We start from the raw sequence: 24,205 nt of genomic DNA, 5'->3' as shown, positions 1-24,205 counted from the left end.
GCACTGGCTCTTAGTTGTGACATGTGTTGCGGCATGCAGGCTTCTTCGTTGCGGCGTGCATGTGGGATCTAGTTCCCCAATTAGGGATTGAACCCAGGCCCCCTGCATTGGGAGCACGGAGTATTACTGACTGGACCACCAGGGAAGTCCCTGTTTAATCTTTTTTTGTTGTTGTTGTTTTTTGCGGTACGCGGGCCTCTCACTGTTGTGGCCTCTCCCGTTGCGGAGCACAGGCTCCGGACGCGCAGGCTCAGCGGCCATGGCTCACGGGCCCAGCCGCTCCGTGGCATGTGGGATCTTCCTGGACCAGGGCACAAACCCATGTCCCCTGCATTGGCAGGCAGACTCTCAACCACTGCACCACCAGGGAAGCTCATGTTTAATCATTTGTAATAGCATAGGACTAAAAGACTAACTGTAAGCTCCGGATGCATGCATGGGGTGGTGGGCACATTACGATTTTCACTGGGTATTTTATTATCTTCAACTGGGAGTTATCCAGCTGGGCAGTTTAGCCAGGACACTTCTGATGTCAGGATCTTTTTAGGTCTTTCCACTTGCACTGACCAGACGGCACAGAGAAGACTCTTCCAGTATTGTTAGGATGGGAAGATCTGGCTGCCAGGATTCAGAGAGGAGGAGGAGGATATTGGTCTTTGTATCCAGAATGTAAATATTTCCTGTTTTGAGTATGGTCCCCTGCCATCTATTGTATCCAGTGTCCTTCAGTCCAGAGGCCCCATTTAAAATACCCAAAATAAACAGCAACACACTTACTGAAATCATAGCATTTTTAAAGGACAATACTTTATATATCTCATTTGCATAATATTTTATTGTTTGCATATTGCATAGTGAAAAGAACAGAGTCACAAGACTCATGGTCTGACTCAACCACTAACTTGCTGTGTGAATTGGGTTAAGTCTCTTAACCTTGCTAACCCCTTATCTCCTCATCTAAAAAAAGGAGATGATGATAATACCTACTATACAGGACTGCTAAAGACCGAATGAGATAGTTACACTGTCTTTCTCTCAAGGAACTGCTGAAAATGAATTTATAGTCTGCTCTTGCCACCCCTTTGTTCATCATCTCAACAATAACTGTTAAATGCATTAAGACAATAGGTACCAGTGTGATGCTTTCAGTTTGAATACTAACAACAGCAGAAAGGAAGAAAACTCAAGAATGGCCCAATCCTTACTTATCTTTAGAATACTGATTTTTATAATACTTATTTATACTATCCCATCAGGAATTAAATTTCATTTAAAGATTTTTTTTTTAACCTACTCAAAATGAAGATCTATATATGTGAAAAACCCAAGAATACACATGTAGTTGCTTTACAATTTCCACTCTGGTATAGTATAAGTAAAATACATATCATGGGCAGTTAAACACTTTTCCCCCTACATTAGGGATGATAATATATATGAAGATTAATTTCTTACGCATTATCCCTAATGTAAAAAAAAAAAAAATCACAGGTATATTATACTGCTTGTCAAGAATACATACACACAGTAGTCACATCTAGAAATACACACTCCTTCTAACAATATTTCAACCATCATCATTATCTTCTGTATGACCCCCCTACAATTATATGTAGTTGAAAACACAAAACTCTCTTTTAAGGCAATTCTGGATGATATTATATTACAAAATACTTGCATTAAATAATATTGCATGTATGTATTGAACCTCCAAACACAGCCTTTAAACCCTCAAAGTACTAGTCTTAAAAGGTAAACAAAATTTTTATATATTATAAAAAAATTTAAGCTGCTCTGCAACCTTCCTTTGCTAAAAGTTAGATACATTACACCACTCCAGCAAGAGATTAATAAATAAGGATTAAATATTCTATTTTACAAAAACATACAGAATGGCCAATGTAAAAGTGAAAGGCTTACCTGATAATTTCTTTATCAAATTATGTTCATTAAGAAGGAATAAAACATGGTATAAAATGAGAAAACTGTCACTAAATTTATCTCTCTGAAGATAATCACATGAGTTGTTATCTAAAAATATCATGGCATCCTTGTTACAAACATTTTTTTTAAAAAGACTGTGTTTCCTGGAACTAGAGGACTATCTGTCTCATAGCTTTTATTAAGCAAACTTGATAAAACCACCACATAGTGGCAAGAGATAGAATAGCTGTTTCCAGCTACAGAAAATATTGAATTCTACCTTAAAGTACAGATCATTTGAGATATAACCCATAACAATTAAAGCAAATCATAGTGTGGTTTGTACTGAATTTCCTTAAGATATTTTTGCTTTCAATGGAGTGTATTCATTTTCCTGTCATTTGAGACCAATTTCTGTTGCTTAGTAACTATTTTCATGTCCAGCCAAGATGTAAAGATTGCTGTGTGCAGTAGGATTTTCTGTTGGCCTACTTTCCAAAACAACAACCCTGCAATTAAATCAAAACAAAAGTCTTGTTAAAGAGTAGAAACAGAGATTTCATCTTCAAATACTAACATCAAACCAGGAAAGAATATCATTGTTCACATTCACATAAAATTACACAGAGATCACATTAAGAGATGCACAGTCAAATTCAGCTTTACATTTTATAGCTTAAAAACAAAACTGAATAAGAATTGATGAATTTATGAATATAAAATATTAAAAACATTTCAGGATAGTCTCATCTTATTCCAACTAAAAACAAATTTGCTTTACTCATATATACCAAAAAAAGGTATAATAAAGCTTTAGAATATACATGAACAAGAAGGGGATGGAGGAAGAGCTGAGACAATAAAACAGGATTTTAAGAGGCACCCACTCACACTGTTCTTCAAGGTATTTGCAAATAAATAGTAAAGTATGAAATGGGGCCGTCTCCCTTGTCCCTGGAACAAAGGCAGGGTAAGAGTTCAATGAAAGGACCAATAGGAAGAAAAACCAATCAAGTGTCATATCATAGGATCTACACTGTGGGAAGACAGGTTTGAGAACAAAATAAAAAACAATACGCCAGTGCAGAGAAAAAAGTCTAGAAGGGGAAATGGGAGGTGGGGGGAGTTGCATAAATAATTTATATTTTTCTAGTGTATGAATTTCCTACAACTAGCATATTATTACTTTTGAAATGAAAACAAAAAAGTAATATATACTTAAAGCATGCATTAAAGAAAAGTAGAAGGGGAAAATAAAATTACCTATAATTCAACTGCCCAGAGTTTACCATTATTAATATTCTGACATAGTTTTCTTTCCTCCTAGACATTAATACCTATATTTAAACAATACAATTTAACAAATCACTTTAAAAATTAAGACAAAACAAAAGACTTGGTTAAGATATATGTCTTAAAATCAAGGAGATGCCCAAGTAAGAAGATAATCAGAACAAGGCAATGGTCTGAAAAAAGTAGTTTTTTAGGGCAAGAGTGACAGAGAATGGAGAAACAATACAAACAAAGAGGGGATAGATGACAGAGAAAATTCTGGGGGAAGGAGTTGGAAGGAAACAAGTAACTAAGAGAAATGGCTTCTGATGCCTACCCTCTATCAAGGAGAAATCTCTCATACTATGTCTCACCAGAGTGCTATTTGTGCCAGGATCACTGAATGATCTACAATTCTTTTGTCAGCCCTTCCTGGAGAAGCAAAGGGCCTCCCATTCTACAGTCATTTACCAGGTGGTCCTCCAATTCTCTTTTATGCAGGACTAGTTACTAGGTTGCCACGCTCTCTGGGCTTGCCTTTTCAATGGCAATGGGTAGTTGCCATTTTCCAAAAATCCTTTTTCTCTTTACAAAAGTCTCTTTAAAAAATTTTTATGCAGTCATAACTCCAATTCTCCCCGACTTCCTTAAGTGTGTAATATCTAAGCAATGGTTTTGTGACTAGACTGAACTTGAAGATCAGAGGTTCTCAATCCTTGCCTCAGGACTAATGTATACCACGATAGCCAGTTTTGCTGCAGTAACAACTTTTGGAAAATAGGAAGGGATAGGTATTTTATTCATTGTAGAGGTAGATAACATAGACTTTGCAAAACAAAAGCTATAATTCTTTTTTCATAAGATGGCATAGTTTTGGAACTTATCTTTCACTTTGATCACAGAGACTACATAATTCCTTCTAATTTAGAATGACCTCAGAGACTCAGTCAAATATCTTGTGATATAAAAGTACATGTCAGGAGGTACACATTCTGTTGGATATATACAGTAACAGTTAATAGAAGTTAACATGCCAGGAAGAAATGATGAGAACAAAGGAGCCTGAAATATGTCATGATACTAGGGACATAAACACCCATCTAACACATTTTGTCTTGGCCGAGTATAACTGTTTCTGGAATCATGATCCTCACACTGACAATAGCTTGCTTAATTGACTAATTAAAATATTTTTTTCTCTCTCTCAATAAAGATACAGGGAAATTTCTCTAAGATTCTGAAGCCTCTAAGAGTTTTGTTTAACATACATAAAAATAAATAAATGAACAAACCAAACAAAAACAAACACGTAGATACAGAGTGGCTACCAGGGGGGAGAGATAGGGGTGGAGGGAGAGTGAAATGGGTAAAGGGGGTTAATTGTGTGGTGATAAAAGGAAACTAAACTTTTGGTGGTGAGCACACTGTAGGGTATATAGAACTAGAAATATAACACTGTATACATGAAATTTATATAAATGTTATAAACCAATGTTACTTCTATTGAACAATATAAATAAATACATTGAAACAATATAAGTATATTGAAAAATAAGTGTTTGAAACACAGTCAGAGGTTGACAGTATAATTAAAAATACAACTGTTGAACTCCTTTGGTAATAAAACAACCAAACTATTACCTGTCTGATCCTAATAAGCGGAAAACTCTTGTTTCATCTGAAATCTCCTGGGTAACCTATGAAAGAAAATATCCCATATTATTAGTCCCCATATTATTTAAATTATAATTTAAAAATCATTTAGATAGAGCAAGTATTAAAAAGAATGATAATTTTTGATAGACTCAATTCCTCAAATAGATTTTAGTAAGGTTTTTTTTGACTGCTTATTAGTAGAAACAAATCAACATTTATGGAACATCTGTTTGGGTCAAGCACTTTCCTTAGAACTTTTTATGATATGTATTATCATTCCCATATTATTAAAGAGAAAACTAAGACTCAGTGAGGTTAAGTAACTTACTTTTAGGTCATATAACTAGTAGACCCAAGATCTGAGTACAGGTTTGCTGGACTGCACAGCCCCTACTCCTTCCTTTACGTCATAGGGCAGATGCTTGAGGTGGCACCCCTCAGCCCACCTGATTTCAGCAGAGCTGCGGTAGACACTCCCATGCACCTGTGTCTTACATCTGTGTACTGGGGGTATTCCTCTGCTCTGTCTTCTCCAAAACTAAAGAAAGAAGGTACTCAGTCGTGCACAGGTACTATTCCAAAGTGTGGGGAGTTGACACCTCTGGGGGAAACCCTTAACTACCAGGGACAGCAGTTGGTGTATAAATGCACCCGCCTCCCCACCTTCTGATGAGCCAATTCTGAGGTGTGCTCCACACTGTTCCTCAGTAGTCCCTATAGGATTAAGCCCTCGTTGCCCATAGTGAGAAGCAGTTTATTAATGTGCTCCTTGTTGGATTTTTGTCCCTCTGCATCTTACATTCCTTACTCTATCACTTGTTTTTCTGGGATCTACTCCCAAATAAACAAGGACCTGAGTCCTTGTTTTAGGGTCAGCTTTTGGAGGAACACAAACTCTTGACAGTGTGGATATAAAATAAGTATAAAAATACTCTGCTATCAATGAGTTTGCAGTCTAGCTGAGAAGATGGAGTTAACAAACTTGAACCAGAAAATAAATCTGGTGCTATACTAAATGCAGCTGATTTTCAGAGTATTCAGTTCAGAAATGTTCCAATCTTTGTGGACCAGAATGGCTGATTTTTACATTATGAACATTATAGGTAGGCCCAAATTGAAGGATGAGAACAAAACCAGAAAGAAAAAGGTAAGCAAGATGACTTAAAAATAGGAGGTTGAATTCACACTTGATATGGTAAACAACAAGTAACTTCTACAGATTTCAAACCACAGGAGTGACACAGTGAAAATAGCATCTAAGGACAATTAATGTTATGGCAGTAAGTAGGACTGTAGGCTTCATTAAATGCAGGGGCCTGGTGACATTTAGTGACATGGGTCAGTAACTAAACGGACGCTTTCAAAGACAAGCTGATTTACGTCATTTTCTCTTGGAAGCATTCTAATTCCACTGATTTACATCATTTTTACTTGGAAGCATTCTATTTCTGCATTCATATAAGAGGTGGAAATAGTTATATCTAAATAACAGTGTAAAGGTAATTCAAATAGAAGATTTTAAGCTTCAAAATAAGTCCATATATTTGTGAGGCCCTGGTGTGCGAATTACACAGGTACTCACACAAATGGGAAATGTCTCTGTTAGTATTCTCTTAACTGTTAGGATTCACCTCTCAAGGTGGGAGCCCAAGTCCCACCTCCTACATGAAATATATCCCGATTATCTCAGTAGAAGTGATTTTTGGAGACCCTTCACATCCAGGCTCTGTCACTTAACTAGTTCTGTAACTCTGGGTAAGTTACTTAATCACTCTGTACCTGTAAAATCGGGAATATGAATAGTACATAACTTTACTTTGAATTGTACCTAAACCCCACTGTATTATTAGCCTTCAATAAGATAGCATTTGTAAAGTGCCTGGAAGATAGACATCGTAAGGGTTTGATATTATTTATAATTATGTTTCATTATGTCTTCAGTGCTATAATAAGAATAGTGTCCTAAATGTATTTGATACTCAATAAATACTTAGTAAACGAATTAATTTTCTTAGATTTTCCTTAGTCCTGTGATCCAATACATATTAACTTAGAATTTAAAATATAACATTAAAAAAGAAGCTGCAGGGGCTTCCCTGGTGGTACAGTGGTTAAGAATCCGCCTGCCAATGCAGGGGACACGGGTTCAAGCCCTGGTCTGGGAAGATCCCACATGCCGCGGAGCAACTAAGCCCGTGAGCCACAACTACTGAAGCCCGAGCACCTCGAGCCTGTGGTCCCAACAAGAGAAGCCACCACAATGAGAAGCCTGTGCACCACAACGAAGAATAGCTCCCATTCGCCACAACCAGAGAAAAGCCCGCGTGCAGCAACGAAAACCCAACGTAGCCAAAAATAAAAATAAATAAATTTATACAAAAAAAAAGAAGCTGCACATTTATAGACTATGGAAAAGGCTTATTACCTTTAGAAAAGTTTAGTAAGTTTAGCAACCATATTTATAAATTACAATAAGAGGACTGAAATTGTGTAAACTCATGTTTGACAATTCCTTGTGGCCACTGAGAATACAATAAATACAAAACTGAACATTATTTGAAGGGAAAATACTGGCAGTTTTGTTCTACCGGCATTAAAGGCATTAAACATAGCAACGTGGGTTCAGAAAGAAAATACATAAAACGAATGTTTCAACATTTAAAATCTTTAATGGGAATCACTGGAGGTAATTAGAGAAATCTTACCTCATCTGATTTGAAGCTTTTACCCTGCATTCCATGTTTCCAGAAAGCCAACACACTGTCTTGAAGGCATACTAAAAAGATAAGGGAGAACGGGACTAAAATAAGGCACATAGTAGTGCATTATACATTTTCATTAACTGTCTTTAATAAATGATAATGTAAGGCTATTCAAGTGCTTGGTGCAAAATTCCACTGTCTAGACCATTAGTTCCCAACATTTTTGTGACTAAGTCATGACAAAGCTCAAATAATTTATTGAGGCAGGGTCATGGAAGTTTTCAAAGATACATTATAACAGGCATTTATTTAAAAATGGGCTAACTTTTGATGAGCTGGACATCAGCATATTAATTTTTCTTTCATATACTATCTTTTGTCTTAGGTAAATAAAGTAATAAAAACATAACTGGTTTTTTGGATTAAAAACATGATCATTTAAATAATGTGATATATTTAGAAGTAGCTATTAAGGAAGCATCTTTTATTTCTGTTCACATATTCCCTATTATAAAATTAATTTTTAAAAATAAACCTGTCCTGTAATCTAAAATTTAACCACACACTGAATATTTCTGATCTGTGAACCAATTCTTATTTGGAGGGGCTAGGGGCTCTCAGCTATCGTACTCACTGTTGCTGCCCAACCCCATCAGGCCTCCAGAGCCCACCGGGCCTTTGCCCTGTCCTTGCAGGTCCCACTGTTCACAAGTGTGGTCACAGATTTGAGCCAAGCTTGCCCAACTTCTTGATGGCTTTGGAATCAGGAACGACCGTGACCCCAAAGTGTGGCCACCTCATGACATGCCATATCCCCTCTTGCTGCCCAGCCATCTCCCACGATCCCCTGGGGTGGCCTGAGGGTCTTGGAGGAAAACCTGTTCTCGCTGTGCCTTGTCCATTTCTGTGTCCTGCCTGTGCTGGGCCCACTGAAGCACACATATGGGGTCACTTAGTGGTTTAGAAACAGAGTGGCAGGGCCCCCAATTTTGGGGTGGGGGGGAGGCAGCAGGGCCTCTGGGTCCTTCCTGGCCAGAGGCTAGAGTCACTAAAGCACAGTGAGAGAAGGAGAAAACCAATTTGATTGTTGGAGAGTTAGCCATATGCCCTATACCAGTAAAGATGATGGGAGAAAGTGATTGAAATTTATTATATTTCTTACTAGAATATTGACTCTGTAAAAAGTTAACATAAGAATGTTCTGGAAACATAATTTAGCTCAATAAACATTAAAGTATTTTACAATAACCAATCATACAAGCTTCACTAGCCATGAAATTAAAAAACAGGTAGTACTGGCTTTGTTTTTAAAGGTGACTTAAAGGGACTCTTTTTACCCAGGAGGATCCTTGAAATTATTCCAAAGTTCACTGGAAAGAAGAGATGGTAGCCTAGGAGGAACAAACTTTTGTAGAACGAAAATATCCTAAAAAATTTGGCATATATGAAAAACTTGAGGTACTAGTGTGTTTCAGTTAAAATTAAGAGGACCTAAAGATCTGTATATTGGAATCTCTTGAAAATATTAAATCTTAGAAACTGGCATGCAACAGCCAGCATACAAAGGAGTAAAAGAAGAAAATATTTCCAAAATGCCTTTTGTCATGGCATCTACAGAAAGTTTAGGTTTTCTGCTTGAATAAAATTTCCAATCATAAGCAAATTATTCCTATGTAAGAGGGTTACCCAGAGGGATGAATGTTCTTTGCAACAGGGCAAAACTCCACTTGAGAAACCATTAAATTTTTAAAAAATCAACAGAAAACTTTCTAAACAGTGAGAAACACATTTTTAAAAGTATATACATTTAATTATAAAATACACATATTTTTTACAGCCCAAATAAAAATCACCAATTTTGTTTTAACTGTTTTTGACTTAAAGTAGAACCATATCATGAATTGTTCAAAATGTTTCCACCCACAGTATTTTTTCATAAGTTCTATCACCCTTGAGGAAAATACTTACTGACATATAATCAGTGAGGATGCAAACAATAATAATTTTTATCATAATACCAATGATATTACAGAGTAAAACACTCATTGACAAGGAAGCAAATTCAAATGGCATAGTATTTTCCAGATTCTGTGGGAAAGTATTTATATTTAAATAGACCTAAAAGCAAAAACCATCAACACACACCAACCAGAATCTTACACGGCAAAGAATTCTAGCATATCTAACATTGTTAATCACATCACACAAATACCTTCATGATTTGGAAAGAATTGGAAGAAGTATAATTCACTTGATGCAGCAAAGGGAACAATGAATAGAAGAAATGATTTCATGTTTTAAATATTCAAGAAACGACAATAAAAGATTTATTATGGTCCAGACCTGCACTGTCTAATATTATAGTAACTAGCCCTGTGTGGCTATTTACATCAAAATTTAAATTAATTAAAATAAAAAAAATTTAAATGTAGCACTAGCCATGTTTCAAGTACTTAACAAGTGTGGTTAATGACTACTGTATTTAAGAACACAGAGAACATTTCTATATCAAAGAAACTTCTATGAGACAGTGCTGGTCTAGATAACCCTAAGTATAGAATGAACAAAAAACCAAGTACTCTAAATGCATTATTAATAAAAGGAGACTTACCTACAGATTCAATGCGAAAATCAAAACTTAGCTCAGAGGCCAGTTTCTTACTTGATTTTAGTTTTCCTTGTAGATTTACAATTTTTACAAATTCTTAAAAAAAGAAAAAACAAGTCAAGACTGGAAATGCAGATTTGCTAAAATAAATGTAACTTGATAAGTGGATTTTACATGGATATATAACAATATTAATAAAGTTCAATTATTTCTCTTGATTCAAGTATGCCCAGTGAAAAACTGTCACTGATAGATTCTATAAGAGTGAGGCCTCCGTTGTAAATGGCAATTCCACCAGTATTTTTTTTTCATAGTTTATATTGAACACTTACGTTCTCATTTTTTAAAAAGTGAAGTGTTTCTTTAATAGTGGTTAACTTGGTGCCTAAATATTCAGCAATAAGAGTTGGTTTTTTCCCCCTTACAAATTACATAACATATGATAAGTAATATTTGCAGTAATTCTTAACTTTAGTATGTAACTAATATTCTACAGAAGTACAAGGGAGGAAAAAATAGTACTCTCAAAAGTCAGAATTTCTTTATAAGTAAACTCTGGGATAGACAGTATATGTGAATATTTCTATTTCCCTTTTGTCCATTTGTTTTTTAATTTAACCATCTTAGCTCTGACTTGGAAGATATCTTCACTCTGCAATACTTTCTCATCTGTCTACCATTATTTGTGATTACACACCTATCGTGATTACACACACCTATCTCCATTGCTGCTTAGTAAAACTGATTTATACCATAGAGTTGACAATTTTCGAAGTGTTACACTGCTCCCCTAAGAAAAAAAGAACAACTGAAGAAAGTCAACTTTCCATTTACCATGAATAGCTGGGAAATGGAAGTCCTAATTAATCAAAGGTTTAAAAAATTTTTTAAAAAATACATAAATCAACAAAATGAAAACTAAGTACAATTTATTTTCCTTGTTTGACTCAGAAGGTATTTAGGCATTTAATGTTAAAGGTTCAATACTACTACAATTAAATTCTGATCATCTGTTTATTTCATTAATTAGTACTGAGTCTTCTACTTGTTTGGGTAAAAAATAATTTATCAAATTCACTTAGGAGTAACCAAACAACATGCCAATCTTATCAGTATTCAAAGAATCAAAAATACTTAAGGGATAATGGGCAAATGAAACACTCTGGGGTTTGGTTTACTTATCTATAATATTAGATGATCTTTATGATTCTATAAGGCAAATCCACTAGGGAACACTTTAGAGAATAGAAATTAAGACAAAAATACAGGTAAATTAAGTAGTGGAACAATTTTAAAAATAACCCTAAACATCTATGGGCAGGTCTAGTAATTTTAAAATATTGGAATGAATCAAACCACAGCAAATATTGCCAAATTTCAAATATAATGCCAAGTCTGGGTGAATTTCACTTGCAGGATTCATTGCATTAAAGGAGGATTTTAAGAATTAGAGTGCTTTGTTTGCAAAATTGAAAACACCTGTTGTTAAAGTTTTTCTGTCTCTTCCACTGCATATACAGTACAACACACATCTATCAGTAACACCTCTCGCTGCATCAAAAGAATCACTACTAGCAGGTAAAGGTGTCAAATCTATTTGTGCATTAGAATATCGCACTGACATGATTCCAAAAGTTCATGTTATATGACTACAAGTGACCAAATTAGTATAACCACCTATTTTTTCATTAATTACAATGAATTATACAGAATTTTATACAGAATAATTTTATACAGAATTTTACCCCAAGGTTATGGCAAACTATTCTAATACAGTTGTCCCTCAGTATCCATGGGGAATTGGTTCCAGTACCCCTCACGGAGACCAAAGTCCATGGATGCTCAAGTGCCTTATATGAAATGGCCTAGTGTTTGCATATAACCTACACACAACCTCCCATAGACTTTAATTTTAAAAAATATTTTTATTGAAATATAGTTGATTTACAATATCGTATAAGTTTCAGGTGTATAGCACAGCGATTCAGTTATACATATGTGTGTGTATATATATGTAGATATAGTTTTTTTTAGATTCTTTTTTTCCCTTATAGGTTATTACATAATATTGAGTATAGTTACCTGTGCTACACAGTAGATCCTAGATTACTTATAATACCTAATACAACACAAAAGCTATATAAATAGTTGCCAGGCACTTGCAAATTCAGGTTTGCTTTTTTGAGCTTTCTGGAATTTTTTTTTCTAAATATTTTCAATCCATGGTTGGCTGAATAGAGGATGTGGAACCTACAGATACAGAGGGCTGACTGTAATGTTCCCAAGTAGGCCAAACAGAATAAAGAGAAAGGTCACAGAGGACAGTCTGACAAACAGATCAATTAGTTACTACATCTGTAGCCAATTTACGTTTTTCATCAATAAAACAATGCCACTTAAGGTGGAAAACTGCAAATCTACTTTACTGATTCTATTAGAATCAATTCCATGAAAAGGTATGTTATATCAAGTAGTATACTTAGAATAAACTTTAAAATAATACTTACTGTCTAAACACACTAAAACAGTATCTCTCTCCAATTGTGTTACATGAATGGAATCTAACTGTTGGCTGCCTTGGGGAAAAAAAACAAGGTTACAGTTATATAACATGCATTAAAAACTAGAACTTAGAAAAGAAACACAAATTATGATTTTCTTCTGTGATTTTAAACTAGCCTTTGAAATAAACACAGAAATTACATTTTGTAATTGTCTTGTCAAAAACTGTATGTAAGTCAATTTAAAAGAACAAAGTCCTATGCAAGGCTAACTGAGCTGAGAAAGGCTCAATATTACATTTAGTTAATACCTCTGCTAGTTCTAGAAAGATGAGTTACAAAAATAAAATGAAGCAAACGGTAAATATGGGGAAGAAAGTAAGATGCAGGCTATATACAGTGACTAGATTTTGCTTTGCATTTTGCAGTAGCCAATGGGAAGATGAAAACAAGATCAGTTACGTGCATCACAGCGTCCCTGAGATAAAAATAAGTCAGTAATTCAGAAAAAGCAAAAGGATTAACGAAACTATTAGAGAGAAACTTTCCTGGTACTTGGGGGGGGGATGGTGTGTGTGTGGGGGTGTACGCACGTAGGGAGGAGTTCCTGTATTAACAGGACATCAGGTTAGCATAATGAACAATAATGTCAACAACATCTTTGCAGGAAGCAACTTTCATCACTTTGCTGATATTCAGTGCTACTTCTCTTAACATCTGCTAATAGAAGTCTTGACATTTTTGTAGAACATTTTCGGTAAAACAATTTATTTTAGCCACTCAGATGGTGTGAATGGTCTAGATGAAGCTAAGAAAACATTTTAGATAATTTAAGAGCAGTCATTCTTTTTTTTTTAAATTAACTTTTATTGGACTATAGTTGATTTAAAATGTTGTGTTAGTTTCTGCTCTACAGCAAAGTGAATCAGTTATACATATACAAATATCCACTCTTTTTTAGATTCTATTCCCACATAGGTCATTAAAGAGTACTGAGTTCCCTGTGCTATAGATTCTTATTAGTTATCTATTTTATATATAGTAATGTGTATATGTCAATCCTCTTGAAGCTTTTTTAACAATTTTTCAATTTTATTTTTTTATACAGCAGGTTCTTATTAGTCATCAATTTTATACACATTAGTGTATACATGTCAATCCCAATCACCCAATTCATAACACCACCATCCCCACCCCCCCGTGGCTTTCCCCTCTTGGTGTCCATACGTTTGTTCTCTACATCTGCGTCTCAACTTCTGCCCTGCAAACCGGCTCATCTGTACCATTTTTCTAGGTTCCACATACATGCGTTAATATGTGGTATTTGTTTTTCTTACTTCACTCTGTATGACAGTCTCTAGATCCATCCACGTCTCAACAAATGACTCAATTTCGTTCCATTTTATGGCTGAGTAATATTCCATTGTATATATGTACCACACTTTCTTCAACCATTTGTCTGTCGACAGGCATTTAGGTTGCTTCCATGACCTGGTTATTGTAAATACTGCTGCAATGAACATTGGGGTGCATGTGTCTTTTTGAATTATGGTTTTCTCTGGGTATATGCCCAGTAGTGGGATTGCTGGATCATATGATAATTCTATTTTTAGCTTTTTAAGGAACCTCCATACTGTTCACCAGAGTGGCTCTATCAATTTACATTCCCACCAACAGTGCCAGAGGGTTTGCTTTTCTCCACACCCTCTCCAGCATTTGTTGTTTGTAGATTTTCTGAGGATGCTCGTTCTAACTGGTGTGAGGTGATACCTCACTGTAGTTTTGATTTGCATTTCTCTAATAATTAGTGATGTTAAACAGCTTTTCATGTGCTTCTTGGCTATCTGTATGTCTTCTTTGGAGAAATGTCTATTTAGGTCTTCTGCCCATTTTTGGATTGGGTTTTTTGTTTCTTTAATATTGAGCTGCATGAGCTGTTTATATATTTTGGAGATTAATCCTTTGTTGATTCATTTGCAAATATTTTCTCCCATTCTGAGGGTTGTCTTTTCGTCTTATGGTTTCCTTTGCTGTGCAAAAGCTTTTAAGTTTCATTAGGTCCCATTTGTTTATTTTTGTTTTTATTTCCCTTACTCTAGGAGGTGGATCAAAAAAAGATCTTGCTGTGATTTATGTCAAAGAGTGTTCTTCCTATGTTTTCCTCTAAGAGTTTTATAGTGTCTGGCCTTACACTTAGGTCTTTAATCCATTTTGAGTTTCTTTTTGTGTATGGTGTTAAGGAGGGTTCTAATTTCATTCTTTTACATGTAGCTGTCCAGTTTTCCCAGCACCACTTATTGAAGAGACTATCTTTTCTCCATTGTATATCCTTGCCTCCTCTGTCATAGATTAGTTGACCATAGGTGCATGGGTTTATCTCTGGGCTTTCTATCTTGTTCCATTGATCTATGTTTCTGTTTTTGTGCCAGCACCATATTGTCTTGATTACTGTAGCTGTGTAGTATAGTCTGAAGTCAGGGAGTCTGATTCCTCCAGCTCCGTTTTTTTTCCCTCAAGACTGCTTTGACTATTCAGGGTCTTTTGTGTCTCCATACAAATTTTAAGATTTTTTGTTCTAGTCCTGTAAAAAATACCATTGGTAATTTGATAGGGATTGCATTGAATCTGTAGATCGCTTTGGGCAGTATAGGCATTTTCACAATATTGATTCTTCCAATTCAAGAACATGGTATATCTCTCCATCTGATGGTATCATCTTTAATTTCTTTCATCAGTGTCTTATAGTTTTCTGCATACAGGCCTTTTGTCTCCCTAGGTAGGTTTATTCCTAGGTATTTTGTTCTATCTGTTGCAATGGTAAATGCGAGTGTTTCCTTAATTTCTCTTTCAGATTTTTCATCATTAGTGTATAGAAATGCAAGAGATTTCTGTGCATTAATTTTGTATCCTGTAACTTTACCAAATTCATTGATTAGCTCTAGTAGTTTTCTGGTGGCATTTTTAGGATTCTCTACGTATAATATCATGTCATCTGCAAACAGTGACAGTTGTACTTCTTCTTTTCTAATTTGTATTCCTTTTATTTCTTTTTCTTCTCTGATTGCTGTGGCTAGGACTTCCAAAGCTATGTTGAATAAAACAGTGGTGAGAGTGGACATCCTTGTCTTGTTCCTGTTCTTAGAGGAAATGCTTTCAATTTTTCGCCATTGAGAATGATGTTTGCTGTGGGTTTGTCATATATGGGTTTAATTATGTTGAGGTTGGCTCCCTCTATGCCCACTTTCTGGAGAGTTTTTATCATAAATGGGTGTTGAATTTTGTCAAAAGCTTTTTCTGCATCTATTGAGATGATAATATGGTTTTTATTCTTCAATTTGTTAATATGGTGTATCACATTGATTGATTTGCGTATATTAAAGAATCCTTGCATCCCTGGGATAAATCCCACTTGATCATGGTGTATGATCCTTTTAATGTGTTGTTAGATTCTGTTTGCTAGTATTTTGTTGGGGATTTTTGCATCTACACTCATCAGTTACATTGGTCTATAATTTTTTTTTTGTAATATCTTTGTCTGGTTTTGGTATCAGGATAATGGTGGCCTCATAGAATGAGTTTGGGAGTGCTCCTTCCTCTGCAATTTTTTGGAAGAGTTTGAGAAGGATGGGAGTTAGCTCTTCTCTAAATGTTTGACAGAACTCACCTATGAAGCCATCTGGTCCTGGACTTTTGTTTGTTGGAAGATTTTTAATCACAGTTTCAATTTCATTACTTGTGATTGGTCTGTTCATTATTTCTATTTCTTCCTGGTTCAGTCTTGGAAGGTTATACCTTTCTAAGAATTTGTCCATTTCTACCAGGTTGTCCATTTTATTGGCATAGAGTTGCTTGTAGTAGTCTCTTAGGATGCTTTGTATTTCTGCGGTGTCTGTTGTAACTTCTCCCTTTTCATTTCTAATTTTATTGATTTGAGTCCTCTCCCTCTTTTTCTTGATGAGTCTGGCTAATGGTTTATCAATTTTGTTTATCTTCTCAAAGAACCAGCTTTTAGTTTTATTGATCTTTGCTATTGTTTTCTTTGTTTCTATTTCATTTATTTCAGCTCTAATCTTTATGATTTCTTTCCTTCTGCTAACTTTGGGTTTTGTTTGTTCTTCTTTCTCTAGTTCCCTTAGGTGTAAGGTTAGATTGTTTATTTGAGATTTTTCGTTTCTTGAGGTAGGCTTGTATAGCTATAAACTTCCCTCTTAGAACTGCTTTTGCTGCATCCCATAGGTTTTGGATCATTGTGTTTTCCTTGTCATTTGTCTCTAGGTATTTTTTATTTGCTCCTTGATTTCTTCAGTGATCTCTTGGTTATTTAGTAACGTATTGTTTAGCCTCCATGTGTTCATGTTTTTTACATTTTTTCCCCTGTAACTCATGTCTAATATCATAGCGTTGTGGTCAGAAAAGATGGCTGATATGATTTCAGTTTTCTTAAATTTACTGAGGCTTGATTTGTGACCCAAGATGTGATCTATCCTGGAGAATGTTCCGTGTGCACTGGAGACGGAAGTGTAATCTCCTGTTTTTGGATGGAATGTCCTATAAATATCAATTAAATCTATCTGGTCCCTTGTGTCATTTAAAGCTTGTGTTTCCTTATTAATTTTCTGTTTGGATGATCTGTCCATTGGTGTAAGTGAGGTGTTAAAGTCCCCCACTATTATTGTGTTACTGTCGATTTCCTCTTTTATAGCTGTTAGCAGTTGCCTTATGTATTGTGGTGCTCCTATGGTGGGTGCATATATAATTGTCATATCTTCTTGGATTGATCCCTTGATCATTATGTAGCGTCCTTCCTTGTCTCCTGTAACATTCTTTCTTTTAAAGTCTATTTTATCTGATATGAGTATTGCTACTCCAGCTTTCTTTTGATTTCCATTTGCATGGAATATCTTTTTCCATCTCCTCACTTTCAGTCTGTATGTGTCCCTAGGTCTGAAGTGGGTCTCTTGTAGACAGCATATCTATATCTATATCTATATCTATATCTATATATCTTATTTTTGTATCTATTCAGCAAGCCTGTGCCTTTTGGTTGGAGCATATAATCCATTCACGTTTAAGGTAATTATTGATATGTATGTTCCTGTGACCATTTTCTTAATTGTTTTGGGTTTGTTTTTGTAGGTCCTTTTCTTCTCTTTTGTTTCCCACTTAGAGAAATTCCTTTAGCATTTGTTGTAGAGCTGGTTTGGTGGTGGTGAATTCTTAGCTTTTGCTTGTCTGTAAAGCTTTTGATTTCTCCTTCGAATCTGAATGAGATCCTTGCTGGGTAGAGTAATCTTGGTTTTAGGTTCTTCCCTTTCATCACGTTAAGTATATCATGCCATTCCTTTCTGGCTTGTAGTTTCTGCTGAGAAATCAGCTATTAACCTTATGGGAGTTCCCTTGCATGCTATTTGTCGTTTTTCCCTTGCTGCTTTCAATAATTTTTGTCTTTAATTTTTGCCAATTTGATTACTATGTGTCTCGGTGTGTTTCTCCTTGGGTTTATCCTGCATGGGACTCTCTGCAGTTCCTGGACTTGGGTGGCTATTTTGTTTTCCATGTTAGGGAAGTTTTTGGCTATAATCTCTTCAAATATTTTCTCTGGTCCTTTCTCTCTCTTTTCTCCTTCTGGGACCCCTATAATGCGAATGTTGTTGAGTTTAATGTTGTCCCAGAGGTCTCTTAGGCTGTCTTCATTTCTTCTCATTCTTTTCTCTTTATTCTGTTCCGTGGCAGTGAATTCCACCATTCTGTCTTCCAGGTCACTTATCTGTTCTTCTGCTTCAGTCATTCTGCTACTGATTCCTTTCAGTGTAATTTTCATTTCAGTTATTGTATTGTTCATCTCTGTTTGTTTGTTCTTTAATTCTTCTAGTGTTTGTTAAATATTTCTTGCATCTTCTCGATCTTTGCCTCCATTCTTTTTCCGAGGTCCTGGATCATCTTCACTATCATTATTTTGAATTCTTTTTCTGGGAGGTTGCCTATCTCCACTTCATTTAGTTGTTTTTCTGGGGTTTTATCTTGTTCCTTCATCTGGTACATAGCCCTCTGCCTTTTCCTCTTGTCTCTCTTTCTGTGAATGTGGTTTTTGATCCACAGGCTGCAGGATTGTAGTTCTTCTTGCTTCTCTTGAAGCTTCTTATGAATATACTTTATGTCTTGTGTTCATGACACACTTGGGAATTCCAGGGCAGACCAGTGGTTAGGACTCAGTATTCTCACTGCCAGGGGCCAGGGTTTGATCCTTGGTCAGGGAACTAAGATCCTGCAAACTGCACTTCAAAAATTTCTCTTTTTATTTCAGCTAACATTTTTCTCTTGTTCTTCCCACTCAAGCTATCAAAAAATGTCCACATTTGCTGTCTCTATTTATTTACTTCCCACTCATCGTTTGCCATTGTAATCTCAGCAGTCATTCTTAACTACATCTCTTTGGGACACTCATAGATCCTCTCCCTTAAAAACTGCACATCTGAGCATAAACACAATTATTATTCTGGGTTTTGGTGGACCTCCCAAAGTTCATATATAGTGAAGAATCCAGATGTACAGAATTGGTAACTGTTGTCCTTTGGCAACATTCCAAAAAATAGCTCTTCTCAGTAAAGGTATGTTCGTGCATTTATTCAATATTTATTGAGTGCTGGTAAGTGCTAAGCACCATCCCTTGGAGAAAAGGATACTGCAGTAATACATCAAACTACGACTAAAAGAGTCTTGGAATAGGTGTTCATTTTAATTGTTACAGCTGTTGCCAGTTCAAGGCATGGCCTCAACAATCAACATACCTGGGAGATAGTTTAGCAATCATTTGTGAATATGGAAAAGCCTAATAAAGGCAGTCTCTGCTTTAGGGTGATTTGAATGTTTACCCTCAGAGTCCTGGCTCTCCTTAGGTAGTAATTTTGGGTCTGCCTTAATTTTAGCCTAGACATTGTTAAAAGTGGGTAGAACAGTTTGCCTCATTAAAAAAACAAAACAAACAACAAAAACCCCTCAACCCTCAACCCTGCAAATTCACAAGAGGACTCACTGAATGCCCAGCCTTAAGCAATGTAACCTCCTAATACATCATACAGAAGATAGTAGTTTGAAAACTCACATTAAATAATCATATGAAATGACTTTCTCTACACTATTATTATATACTAACCAATACAAACAAGTTGGGGCTGTCTGTCAAACATGATCTTGGTTTTTAAATAAACTGACCCAAAACTCTTCTTTTTAGCAATAATTACATGATAGGAACACGTTTCTATTTGGGCTGTTTATATTTCATAATAAATGTCATTTCCACCTTTCTGTTAGCTATACCAGGAAGATATGCATCTACCTCAACCAAAAACATTATTAGAAAGAAAGGTGGGTGCAGGTGGGGTGGGAGGGTAAAAGAATACATTCCTATTTTATTCTACTGGAAATTATGATTTGGTCTACAAAGACAGTGATATTAGTCCAGGGCATGCTGGAACTGGCTTGTACTGGACTGCTAAATTTTCAGAGATTTTGCAAGCCAGATGACATCAAGTTGGTAGTCTGAAATTGGCTGTGGTGGGAGTATTATACCACAGAAATAGGCAACTGCTACAAACCAGGCTTCTCTGCACCCAAGAGTCTATTGTTAAACATTTACTACTGATTCTGAAAATGATATTAGTGCAGTTCTACATTAACTTAAGTAGCTGGGTTTTATAAAAGAGTTCTTATAATTTAGCCTATAAATGATCAAAAGCCAAAGATATTTAATAAGAACCTTCAAACTTATAATACTTGTTAACAGACTTCTTCTCGAGGTGATAAAGAATGTAACAGTGGTCAGAAATAAGTTATAACTAAAGCTTACTTGACTTCATACATAAAAATGGCTTGATAAATCTGGCTGACAATACACTAGCACGACAAAAACAGTAAACTGGCAAAAAGAAGATCTTCTTCATTTTACTTATTTTTTAACATGAATTCTTTAATATTTTATTTTTAAAAATTTAAAACTTTATTTATTTATTTTGGTTGCGCTGGGTCTTAGTTGCAGCAGGCAGGCTCCTTAGTTGTGGCTCACAGGCTTATCTGCAGCTCGTGGGCTCCTTAGTTGCGGCCAGCGGGCTCCTTAGCTGTGGCTCATGGGCTCCTTAGTTGTGGCACGTGAAGTCTTAGTTGCAGCATGCATGTGGGATCTAGTTCCCTGACCAGGGATTGAACCCTTGTCCCCTACATTGGAAGGTGGATTCTTAACCACTGCAGCACCAGGGAATTCCCTTGACATGAATTCTTGATTGATTTGTTCCAATTTTAAAGTTTGAAAATAAACTTCTCAACCTTTTCAGAGTTTTCACTGAGATATGTTTGATAAAATCCTAGGCTAACAAACCATTCTCAGAAAATGCAAGAGATATTTTCCTGTATCTTTAAATGGTAAAGCTTGGAGGCCACACATGAGAAGTTTCTATTCCAGTATGAAAAGTACCAGAACTCAATGATTTTAAGAAGTGTGGGGGGAAAGAACCGATAGGAAAAAAAATGTTATTTCTTTGCTTGAGAAGCTGATAAAATTTGAAAAGTATCTTAGAAAACTTAATTATTTAGTAAGTCCAAAGATTAACTGATAACAACTAAGACTTTTAAATGTCAGGACTCATTAAAATTTTCCTTGGTAAAATACTTTGTATCAAATTGCCTCAGGCAAATAGAGATCATAAACTATATGTACATGATCCTCTGGGCTTACTTGGGAAACTATGTTCTGAATCTTTATTTGAAAGAGCCCACGCAGGTTGAACCTATTCTGCTTCTTTTGCAGGCAAAAGCATCAATATTTTAACATAAAATAAAAAACACTTACCTCCACCAATTTCTGTAAACCATGAAGATGCAGAGTTCAAATTGATTGTCTCAAACTGAACTACCTGATTTAATTCGGTGCCCTTGCTAATAGCTACACAGACCATAGGGTATTCCTGTTCTGGTATTACCAGCATTTCAAAAACATTCAAAGGACTTGGCAAAGGAAAATCAAAGTGCTGCAAAAAATAAACAGATGTATAATTTAGAAACAATCTCCTCATTCATATTGTTGAATAAATTCAACAGAAAGGCTTTCATTTTCTTAATTGATCTAAATCTAAAAAACGACTACCTCTTATCAGCACAAAAACAGACATATAGATCAATGGAACAGAATAGAGAGCCTAGAAGTAAACCCATACACCTATGATTAATTAATCTACAACAAAGGAGAAAAGAATATACAATGGAGGAAAGACAGTCTCTTCAACAAGCAGTGTTAGGAAAGCTGGACAGCCTCATGTAAATCAATGAAGTTAGAACACTCCCTCACATCATATACAATAATAAACTCAAAATGGTTTAAAGACTTAAATATAAGATATAGCACCATAAAACTCTTAGAAGAGAACACAGGCAAAACATTCTTTGACAAAAATCATAGCAATATTTTCTTAGATCAGTCTGCCAAGGCAAAAAAATAAAAATAAATAAGCAAAAATAAACAAATGGGATGTAATCAAACTTAAAAGCTTTTTGCACAGCAAAGGAAACCATAAACAAAACAAAGAAAACGTCCAGAATGGGACAAAATATTTGCAAATGATGCAACTGACAAGGGGTTAATTTCCAAAATATACAAACAGCTCATATAACTCAGTATCAAAAAAACAACCAAATCAAAAAATGGGCAGAACACCTAAATAGACATTTTCCCAAAGAAGACATACAGATGTCTAACAGGCACATGAACAGTTGTTCAACATCACTAATTATTAGAGAAACGCAAATCAAAACTGCAATGAGGTACCACCTCACAACAGTCAAAATGGCCATCACTAAAGAGTCTATAAATAATAAATGCTAGAAAGGGTGTGGAGCAAAGGGTATCCTCCTACACTGTTCGTGGGGATATAAATTGGTGCAGCCACTGTGGAGAACAGTATGGAGGTTCCTTAAAAAACTAAAAACAGAGCTAACATATGATCCAGCAATCTCACTCCTGGGCATATATCCAGAAAAGATGAAACTCTAATTTGAAAAGATACACGCACCCCATGCCGTTCACAGCGGCACTATTTACAACAGCCAAGATCAGAAACAATCCAAGTGCCCATCAATAGATGATTGGCATAAGAAAATGTGATTGATACCCACACACACACACACACACACACACACACACACAGAGGAATATTATTCAGCCATAAAAGGAATGAAATATTGCCATTTGCAGAAACATGGATGGACCTAGAGAATACTATGCTTAGTGAAGTCAGACAAAGACAAATACTATATATCATTTATATGTGGAATCTAAAAAATAATATAAATGAATATATACACGAAACAGAAACAAACTCACAGACAGAAAACAAATAGGAGAGGGGGTGGGGGAGGGATAAATAAGAAGTATGGGATTAACAAACTACTATACATAAAATAGATAAGGAACAAGGATTTACTGTATAACACAGGGAACTATATTTAATATCTTTTAATAACCTATAATGGAAAATATGAAATAACTGAATACTTTGCTGTATAACTGAAACTAATACGATATCATAATACTTCAATTAAAAAAAGGACTACCTTTAAATATCATGGTAAGAATCAGTTTTCCATAAAAATATGTTTTAGAGACTTGGCCATATTCTTCTTTATGGCTGTGATATTTCTGGAAGTTTATTAACACAAGTTAAAGATAAAATCTTAAGAACACAAAAATCCCTAAACCCAATAAACACCTATAAATAACTATAAACATGCTAACCCTAGATGGTAGCATTGGGGTCTTATAATTTCAGGCTCAGTTATACATTAGTGTTTTCTAAATTAAAAAAATGTAAACAAAGTAACATATACCTTTATTAACATGAATTTCTGCATTGGCTCATACCACTGAAGTAAAACAATTCCAGACTGTAAAGCTCCACAGAGGTATTTATGTCCTGTGTAAGGGTTTCTGACTGGAAAGAAACAAAACAAAACAGACACACCCAGAACACTGAATATTTTTATATAAAAACAAAGTTTAGCTAAAAGCAATTACTAAGTTATACTCACCTAAAACCTAACCCAGCTTTCTGTATAAAGGCAGTGGTTATACATAGGAAAAACCAATTAAATGTGGCCTGCCACTGATACCAAACTATGAATGGAAGAATAATCATTTGAACTGTTAATTTAGGTGATAAAGGATAATTATTGTTTCTGTTCACTAGGATGATAAGAGTGCAGAAAGTAAAGAAAGATGATATCTTTTTCCTTTGGCTATGTTATACCCTTTCCTTTTCACTCTCTTATCTCAATTTTAATTGTGTACATTTACTTCTAAACATCTTTAATATACTAGGTTCTTAAACATAAAAACAGTATTTTAAGCACCAAAACACCTAAACTATTTTACAATCTAAAGAGCTGCTTAAGTAAATGGACCAAAAGAGTGAATTCTAGGTCTAGTGAATAAGAAGGTCTAGAAGGCAACTGAAATCTATCATTCCATTAAAAAAAAAAAAAAAATTATTTATTTATTT

General features: G+C 35.2%; 1 protein-coding gene across 1 annotated transcript in view; it reads right to left on the bottom strand.

Moving 5' to 3' along the window:
- Positions 1-756: 756 nt before the first annotated feature.
- MAP4K5 (mitogen-activated protein kinase kinase kinase kinase 5) overlaps positions 757-24,205 on the bottom strand; it is a 137,992-nt gene continuing 114,543 nt past the window's right edge. Inside the window, exons 26-32 of the mRNA XM_082832394.1 lie at positions 23,535-23,638; positions 21,505-21,682; positions 12,669-12,737; positions 10,165-10,257; positions 7,557-7,627; positions 4,837-4,892; positions 757-2,432 (exon numbers count right to left, since the gene is read on the bottom strand). Coding sequence (XP_082688520.1) covers positions 2,345-2,432; positions 4,837-4,892; positions 7,557-7,627; positions 10,165-10,257; positions 12,669-12,737; positions 21,505-21,682; positions 23,535-23,638 — 659 coding nt within the window. The 3' untranslated portion in view covers positions 757-2,344. The remainder of the gene's footprint in view (positions 2,433-4,836; positions 4,893-7,556; positions 7,628-10,164; positions 10,258-12,668; positions 12,738-21,504; positions 21,683-23,534; positions 23,639-24,205) is intronic.

The sequence above is a fragment of the Leucopleurus acutus genome (assembly GCF_964270905.1).
Source record: "Leucopleurus acutus genome assembly, chromosome: 1".
NCBI lineage: Eukaryota > Metazoa > Chordata > Mammalia > Artiodactyla > Delphinidae > Leucopleurus > Leucopleurus acutus.
The sequence above is the reverse complement of the archived record's forward strand: the minus strand, read 5'-3'. Positions and strand labels throughout refer to the sequence as shown.